At 63.1% G+C, this 8297-nt stretch overlaps 1 protein-coding gene across 1 annotated transcript in view; it reads left to right on the top strand.

Annotated features, from left to right (window-relative positions):
- Positions 1 to 179: 179 nt before the first annotated feature.
- Positions 180 to 8297, top strand: part of TGFB1 (transforming growth factor, beta 1) — a 15142-nt gene continuing 7024 nt past the window's right edge. Inside the window, exons 1-5 of the mRNA XM_012733438.1 lie at positions 180 to 1085; positions 3884 to 4044; positions 5080 to 5197; positions 6551 to 6631; positions 6862 to 7009. Coding sequence (XP_012588892.1) covers positions 731 to 1085; positions 3884 to 4044; positions 5080 to 5197; positions 6551 to 6631; positions 6862 to 7009 — 863 coding nt within the window. The 5' untranslated portion in view covers positions 180 to 730. The remainder of the gene's footprint in view (positions 1086 to 3883; positions 4045 to 5079; positions 5198 to 6550; positions 6632 to 6861; positions 7010 to 8297) is intronic.

Raw genomic sequence — 8297 nt, 5'->3', positions numbered from 1 at the left:
CCCCGTCGGGAGCAGAGGAAGAAGCTGCCGAGGAGCAGCCCGAGGCCCCAGAGTCTGAGACAAGCCGCCGCCCCCGCCGCCGCCGCCGCGGGGAGGAGGAGGAGGAGGAGCGGGAGGAGGGACGAGCTGGTGGAGAGAAGAGGAAAAAAGTTTTGAGACTTTTCCGCTGCCGCTGGGAGCCGGAGGCGCGGACCGCTTGGCGCGGCGCTCCCCGCGAAGAGGCAGGTCTTGGGGACCCCAGACCGATCCCCCACACACCGCCTCGGACGCCCGCTCTCTCCCTGCCCTCCTACGCGGCGTTTCCCGGGCGCCCCCATTCCGGACCAGCCCTCAGGAGCCGCGGATCCGACTCCCGCGAAGACTTGACCCCAGACTTCGGGCGCACCCCTCTTCTTGCTTCCCCCAGCCTCTCTTTTGCGCCCCAGCGCATCCAAGGACCCTTTCTCCTCTGGAATCTGGAGACAGGATCTCTCAGATCTGCCTCAGCTCCCCCATTCAGGACCATCCACCTCTGGTACCAGACTCCTCCATCTCGATTTCTTCCGTGGTATACAGAGACACCACCCCCTGAGTCCCCCCCTCTCCCCCCGTTCTACCTGAGGGCCAGCCTTGGCCTCAGCCCCTCTTACCTTCCCCGGGAGACTCCCCCGGCCCCTGCAGGGGCGGGGCCTCCTCCTCCTACCCCAGCCCGGCCCGCACACTCGGCTGTGCCGGGGGCGCCGCCTCCTCCATGCCGCCCTCGGGGCTGCGGCTGCTGCCGCTGCTGCTGCCGCTGCTGTGGCTCCTAGTGCTGACGCCCGGCCGGCCGGCTGCCGGACTGTCCACCTGCAAGACCATCGACATGGAGCTGGTGAAGCGGAAGCGCATCGAGGCCATCCGCGGCCAGATCCTGTCCAAACTGCGGCTCGCCAGCCCCCCGAGCCAGGGGGACGTGCCTCCTGGCCCGCTGCCCGAGACCGTCCTGGCCCTTTATAACAGCACCCGCGACCGGGTGGCCGGGGAGAGGTCCGAGCCGGAGCCCGAGCCCGAGGCTGACTACTACGCCAAGGAGGTCTCCCGCGTGCTAATGGTGGAATACGGCAACGGTGAGCCCCAGGGGCAGGGGGCCCGGTCGGGGAGTGCCCAGGGGGCGCCGGAGTGCTGGGGTCCGAGGGAGGAAATTACGGGCGGGGGAAACTGCCCGGAGAGAGAGGACCTGCGCGGGCGCTGGGAACGTGGGCGGGGGTCCCACAGAATAAGGGCCGCCGAGCTCCCTGCCCCCGAGATGTCCGGTCTCCCCGAGGAAGAAGCCGTGAGCGAAGGAAGCCGCTTCTAGCGCGCGACGGGAACGTGCGGGGGTCGCGGGTGGGGGTGGCAGAGAGGGAGCCCGGTTTGGGAGCGGCGGAGACCCCAGCGTCTGGGGAGGCAGAGGCCGAGCTCAGGCGTCGGGAGACGGAAAGGCTGCTTGAGGCGCAGCCGGGTGGTGCCGGGGCAGGGGCGAGCCCCTTGCAGGGGGCGCGAGGAACACGCGGGGTCGGGAGAGGGCCCCGCCAGAGGCGGCGAGCGGCGCGGGGTGCCGGAGGGGCGCGGTACGTGCTCGTCGGCGGCCGGCCGGCGGGAGAATTGCGGGGACCCCCGCGGGGAGGTGCGGGGGAGGTGTCCGGCGAACTTCGCAAATGGACGTGAGAGGAGGAAGCCCAACGGAGGAAGCGAGCCCCGGAAACCGAGCTCTGGATCGTGGGAAGGGGCTCCCGGGGAGGGCGGGCGAGCGTGGGAAAAGCGGACCCCGGAGGGGGCGGACGGGAGCGGCGCGCAGCCCTGCTGGGAGCCGCGAGACCCGCCCGCGCGCCGCGGGCTGGAGGAAGTGGCCGAGGGCCGAGCGAGCCGCGAGGGTCGAGGTGGGTGGGTGCGACTCCGCCTGTCGGGTGAGAAAAAATGAGCTGCTGGGGTGCGAAAGCCCCACGTGGGTGCCACGCGCGGGGGGAGGGGCCTGCGCTCCCGGAAGCGGGGAAGCTGGACCCCGCGGGCTACTGGCTCCGCGAGTCTGGACCCTGAAGCCCTAGTTCCTCTCCCCGAGGCTGGGGAAACCCCAGCGTCCGGCCACCGCGCCCTCCGCCCTCCCCTCCCTTCCTTCCCGTGCCCGGGGGGCGGGGATGGCGCGCGGAGCCTGGGGCGAGACGGGGCAGGTCGGCCCCCGCCCTCGCGGCGGCGGCGCCTCCCGCCCTCTTCACCCCGGCTGGGGGCGGAGCCGCCGCCGGCCCGGCCCGGTCGGCACCCACGCGGGGACCCGGGCGGCCCGCGAGGCCCGGAGGCTTGGGGGGCGGCCCCCTACTTTCGCTTTCTCTGTTGTGCGCGCCACTTGTGGGCCCCCAGCTCACTCATTCATACACCCCGGTTGTGACTCCGTCCAAGCGACACTCCTCCCAGCCGCGGCTCGGTCTCACCTTCTCTGCCAGACGCTGGACCCGCCTTCTGCCCTGGCGGAGGGTGCGCGCCCCTCCCAGGCCCTGCCTGTCCCCCCACTGCCACCCCTCTGCACCCCCTTTAGTCGCAGTCGCCGCGCAGGGGTCCGTCTCGCTCTCTCCAGCGCCTCCCTCTCTCAGGGTTTTCCTCCTCTACGACCTGGCCCCAAGTGCACTCACCCGCCTCCCCGTTTCCGCTTTCTCCCCATCTCTCTCCAACCTTTCCTGCGCCTCCTTTTCCTTTCCCTCTATCTCTCTCTCCCAGCCCGAGTTCTACCCTTCCTTTGGGTTTGCTGGTTACCACTGGGTGAAGATAGGGCTTATTTTCTGGGGAACCCCAGGGCTGACCGGAGAGGAATAGGGGAAGGGGCCTTCCGAGGGGGTTTCCTCTGCCCTTTCGCATCAGATTCGGTCTCTACTACTTGGACACCACCAGTGCGCAAGTCTGAACCGGTTACTAGAACTGGCAGAGGCGTTTGTGAGCCCCCTCGGCCCAGTCTCTTCCCACACTAGAAAACGGTCTTCCTAATTTTCTCCCTCTCCACCCCTGGCTATCCCTGTCTAAATGAACCTTGCCTGCTTTAGCCAGCTGATGGAGAGAATTAAGAGAGGAAGCAATTAATATAATTTAAATCATAATATAATAATCATAATATCACTTTAGCAGGAAGCAGCACAAGCTGGGGTTAAGAGCAGCCTTAGGAGCCTGGCTGTCTCCCTTTGAACTCCCCTCTCCCGCTCCTTAGCCGTGTGACCTTGTGCAAAGTGCTTACTCTCTTTGTGCCTCGGCTTCCCCATCTATAAAATGGGTATAATGATAGCATTGTGAGGCTTCAACGCCTTAACCCTTGTAAAGTGCTTTGAACCTGCCTGGCTTATAAGCGCTCTAGCTCTATGCCGACTGCCTCAGGCTTTACCTGAGGGTTTCACGTCACGCTGCCATCCTGCAGTCTCCCTGTTTTATGGATGAGCATCCGGTGGGGAGAGAGGAATTCACTGCCCACAGTTACACAGCACTTCAGTTACGAGAGTCCGGTTTGGAAGGCCGGGAGCTTGATCATTGCTGGGTCCCTGAGAATGACAGGAAACGAAGGAGGGAATAACACTCACCCAGGAGCCCAGAGCTGGAAGATAGCAGAGATGGGTCTGACCCCAGTGTCCCTGAGCCCTGTGCTGCACTTCAGTTAGCATTTGAGGCTCCAAGGGTGTGTGGGGGGGAGCAAGCCGTGAGCCCCCTGGGCGCAGGCCTCGTGTAGTGTCCCGGTGTGCCTCTTACCACACCAGGGGAGAAAAGGGCCCCGCCTGCAGAGGAAAGCAGCCCCAGGTCTCCGGTTAGAAGCGTCAGGCAGACTACCACCCAGTCCCTGCTCTTAGGCTTGGGGTGTGCCAGCCCCCTGGCCTCTGCCACACCCCTGACATCCATCTCCGCTGCTCCCTCCTAGAAATCTACAAAAAAATCAAGTCTGGCTCGCACAGCATATACATGCTCTTCAACACGTCGGAGCTCCGGGAAGCGGTGCCTGAACCCCTGCTGCTCTCCCGGGCAGAGCTGCGCCTGCAGAGGCACAAGCTGAACACGGAGCAGCGCGTGGAGCTGTACCAGGTGGGACCCGCCTCGGGGTGGGGCCGGGGCCGTGGCCGCAGGGCCCCCAGACCGAGGGCCTGCAGGGGGAGGAGCACAGAGCTTTCTGGAACTTTCAGACTCTTAGCTCCTGAGGACGGTGAACACCAGGAAGGCAGGAATCGTAGAGGAGCTGGACCGGGAGAATGCAGGATTCTTAAAAGTGGGAAGCTCCAGAAAAGCCAGAGGCTCAACCCTGCGGAGGGTGGCCGCTAGCCACAGGTGGCCACTGAAGTTGATTAAAGTTAGATGAAAGAAAACATTCAACCCCTCAGTCTCCCCGGCCAGATTTCAGGTGCCCGTTGTCACTCGTGGTTGGCGGCTGCTGGTTTGGATGCTGCAGACGAAGGACGTTCCCATGCCACAGAGTCCTCCTGGCTAGCACTGCTCTAGAAGGTTCCAGCAAGTCTGGGACCTCTGGGAGGCCTGGAGTCCCCAGAAGCGGAGGTGACCTAGAACCCATGTCCCAGGGAACACTGGTCTCGATGGCAGATATCAGACCCCTCCCAAGAGCACTTTGTTGTTAACTTCCGGGAGTCCAGAGAATTCAGGGTCCGGCTGCCAGCCCCCGGGGACCCTCCCACTGCCCGCCAGCCCTCTGCAGCATGTGCTTTGTGGCATGCCAGACGCCTGGGTGTGTAGAACATTCGTCTAGAATGTGTTAATTCTTGGGGAGCCGTGGGCCACTGGAGCTGGAAGTCCATAGGACTTCTACTACAAGCTCCCAGGAGGACAACTTTCGGAATTCCGGGTGTCTGAATTAGCTGAACTCAGGATGTCTGCTGGAGAACTGTAGCACTTCGGACTACGCAGGCCAAAGGGGACCTGGCATTTCACCCCTGAGGAGGCCTGGCAAGGAGAAAGGAATGTCCCGTGACCCTGCGGGAGTCAGGCAGAGACTGGGCACCCCCAGTGCCTTGACCTCAGTCTGGAGGACTTAACCTCCTTCTCAGTGGCACTGGGGGCAGGGGGTGGCAGCATCTACCCACTGTCTCACCCCCATTCGTTGTCCCCCAGAAATATAGCAATAATACCTGGCGCTACCTCAGCAACCGGCTACTGGCCCCCAGCGACACGCCGGAGTGGCTGTCCTTTGATGTCACTGGAGTTGTGCGGCAGTGGCTGAGCCACGGAGGTGAGGACTGCTTGTCCACCCCACTCTTTGGAAATGAGGTTGACTCCATTGTTTGTCCGGGGGCTGCCCTGCCTAGCACCCCCCACCACATGGGCGTCACGGCCGTCCTCGCAGAGAGGCTACTGACTCATCCATTTCCTGAGCACCTGCACTCTGCTGGGTGATGCTGGGGGCTGGAGACAGGACCTGAGAGTCACGTAGCAATGACCCAGAATGGGCAGGGCTAGGCTGGAGACCAGTCCAGGAGGTGCCCGCCCCAGCCCTCGGGGAGGGCTTCCTGGAGGGGGGACATCAACACTGATGTCTAAGGGCTGCGTGGACCCACGCAGGAAAGGAGGGGTGAGAGTGTGGAGGCAGTGGGACAGGCGGTGTAAAGGCCCTGAGTGCAGGGAGAAGCTGCTAGGAAGGGGCTGTCTGTCCTGGCCTGTTCCATAGCAGCCGCATCTCCCTTCCTGATCTCGCCCTTCATGACCCCATTCAGCAAATGCCCATCGATGCCAGCTCTGTCTACTCCTGTGCTAGAGATGTGTGTGGGGGCAAGAGTAAGAACCAAGATGGCGCCTCAGCTCTGCCCTCAGGAAGCCCACCGTTGCCAAGGCTTTGCAGTCATAGCTGACCTGAAGGGTCAGGACCAGGATGGGGGGTGGGGGTGGGGGCTTTGTGCTGTGGGAGCCCAGAGCAGGCAATTAGCCCCAGCTGTGGGAAGCATCAGGGAGGGCTTCCTGGAGGAAGGTGATTGTGTTGTGACTCATGGGATGAGTGGCGTTGTGGCCAGACGAGGAGATGGGGATTACGAAGCAGGAGGGCTCTGAGAGCATTTGATCCCCTGGGCAAAGGCCTGTGTGGTCACTGATGAGTCCAGAGCCGAGTCTAGAATTCGGCTTCAGGCTGCCAGAGCACCCCACACAGGGCCCAGCTAAGGTGGTCCTTCCCTCCGCTCCCCGTTTATCCCACAGCTGGCCTGTGCCTTGCAGCTTCCAGTCTGTAAAACGAGCTCTGGCTGAGGAGGACAGGTGACAGGCGCAGTGCTAAGCTCGGGGCTGGGCGCCGGGTCGGACTAAGTGCGTTGTTTTTGCGAGTCTCAGCCAGGCCCAAGAAAACAAGGACCTCTGTCCCCAGGCAGCTGCTTCCCACTGGGAAAGAGAAAGGAATAGCCAAATACGAACGCCAGGGGCGCAGTGTGGAGAAGCTAGGAGATGTGACCTTGGCGGGGGCGTATCCTGGAGGGCCTCTGTGAGGAGGTGACAGCAGCGCTGAGACTTGAAGGAGGAGGAGGCTGCAAGGCGGAGGACTGGGGAGAGGGTCCCCGGGTGGGGAGGCACCTGCTCACGCCCTCCCCTCCCCTCACTCCAGCAGCGGAAATTGAGGGCTTCCGACTCAGCGCCCACTGTTCCTGTGACAACAGCAGTAACACGCTCCAAGTGGAAATCAACGGTGAGGCCCGTCTCCTCCACCCGCCGCGTCCCACAGTGACCGTGTGCGCCGTGTCCATGTCCCTGGGGACCCCTCTGTCCCACTAGTCCATTCCTGCGTCTGCGCCTCCTCCCGCCCCTGCGCCTCACCGCCCCCCACCCCCATCCCTCCTCCCCCTGCCCACCTTCCATTCACCCACCTGAGAGCGTGTCTGCGTGTCTCCCCCACCCCCTGACTCCCAACCGAAGCAGGGTTCAGCTCCAGCCTCCGGGGGGACTTGGCCACCATTCGTGGCATGAACCGGCCCTTCGTGCTCCTCATGGCCACCCCGCTGGACAGGGCGCAGAACCTGCACAGCTCCCGGCACCGCCGAGCCCTGGACACCAACTACTGCTTCAGGTACACGCGGGGCTTCCCCGGAGGACGGCAGCCAGGCGTGATTGCTGTCGGCTGACCACACGCTTTGAGCTGGGCGCCGGCTGGTGCCGTGCCGGCCTGGCGCCTCCTTCGGCCTGCTGAGCGCGAGGGCTGAGCTCCGAGTCCTAGACCCTGGGGCCGGCAGACTGACGTCCTGCGACCCAGTTGCCTCCTTGCTGGAATGCCGGCATCAGACTTGGCGTGTTGAGCATGGACTTTGCTGGAAGTCAGGGCCGGACGGTCGCCGTGGTAGGTGAGGGGTCCACTCTCAGTTCTGGGAGCCTGGAAATGCTGGGTTTGAAGCAGGCATGTCGGAAGCCTAGAATGTAGACACTCGGAGCTGGAACATTGCCCGGCTTGGGCCTCTGCACCCAGGAAACCCTCAGAGCCACCAACTGCGCTCGGCTGAGCGCAGTGGGGTCCTGTATTGAAGTATTAGCATCAGGGGTGCAGGGGTGCAGGGGCTGTCTCTGCCCTATCACACTGCGGCCGCTGTGGCCTGAGCTCGATCCCCCACCAGGGAGTGACCCACCGGGCGCGGCAGACCTCTCCTGCCCCGCCCGCTGCTCCCCTCAGCAGTGGATTGCAGTCGATCTGCCCGTTCTGCTCCCCGCTCTGTCTGTGGGGAATCCTCTCACGCCCCACCCCCCACACCTCTGGCCTATATCCCAGTTCCTGTACACATAAATGAATAAAAAATAAGTCTTAAAAAAATTAGCATCAAATGTTGGTGCTGTGAAAAGCCAGGAGATGGGACATGGGACATGGTGTTGGGAGGCGAGGTTCCTGGAATGTGGGGTTTTAGAAAGCGGAGGCTTGTACCTCTTGAGGGACGGGCTCAGAGCTGTGGTGTTGGAATAGGGTATTGAAATACTGGAAATTAAGAAGGCCGAGGTCCTGGAGAACCAGAAGGGGAGAGTGAGCACGCTGCAAACGCTGTGGGAGGGCTGGAGTCCTGAGATGCTGGAGCAGAACACTGGTAGGGAGGATTACTGGGGCCTCCGAGTGGCCTAGGGGTTAACCCCGGCGCTGTCACCAGCACGGCCTGCGTTCAGTCCCCGGCTGATCCCCAGCCAGGGAGGGACCCACAAGGCGCCGCAGACCTCTCCTGTCTCCCCACTGCTCCCCTCAGCAGTGTCTTTCAGTCACTCCACCTGTTCTGCTCCCCACTCTGTCTCTGGTGAATCCTCTCAACAACCACCTGCCCCCCACACACACTCCCATACCTCTGGCCTACACCTTAGTTTTTCTTTTTCTATTATTTTAATTT

This window comes from Condylura cristata, unplaced genomic scaffold, assembly GCF_000260355.1.
Source record: "Condylura cristata isolate star-nosed mole 26May11 unplaced genomic scaffold, ConCri1.0 scaffold00041, whole genome shotgun sequence".
Lineage (NCBI taxonomy): Eukaryota > Metazoa > Chordata > Mammalia > Eulipotyphla > Talpidae > Condylura > Condylura cristata.
The sequence above is the reverse complement of the archived record's forward strand: the minus strand, read 5'-3'. Positions and strand labels throughout refer to the sequence as shown.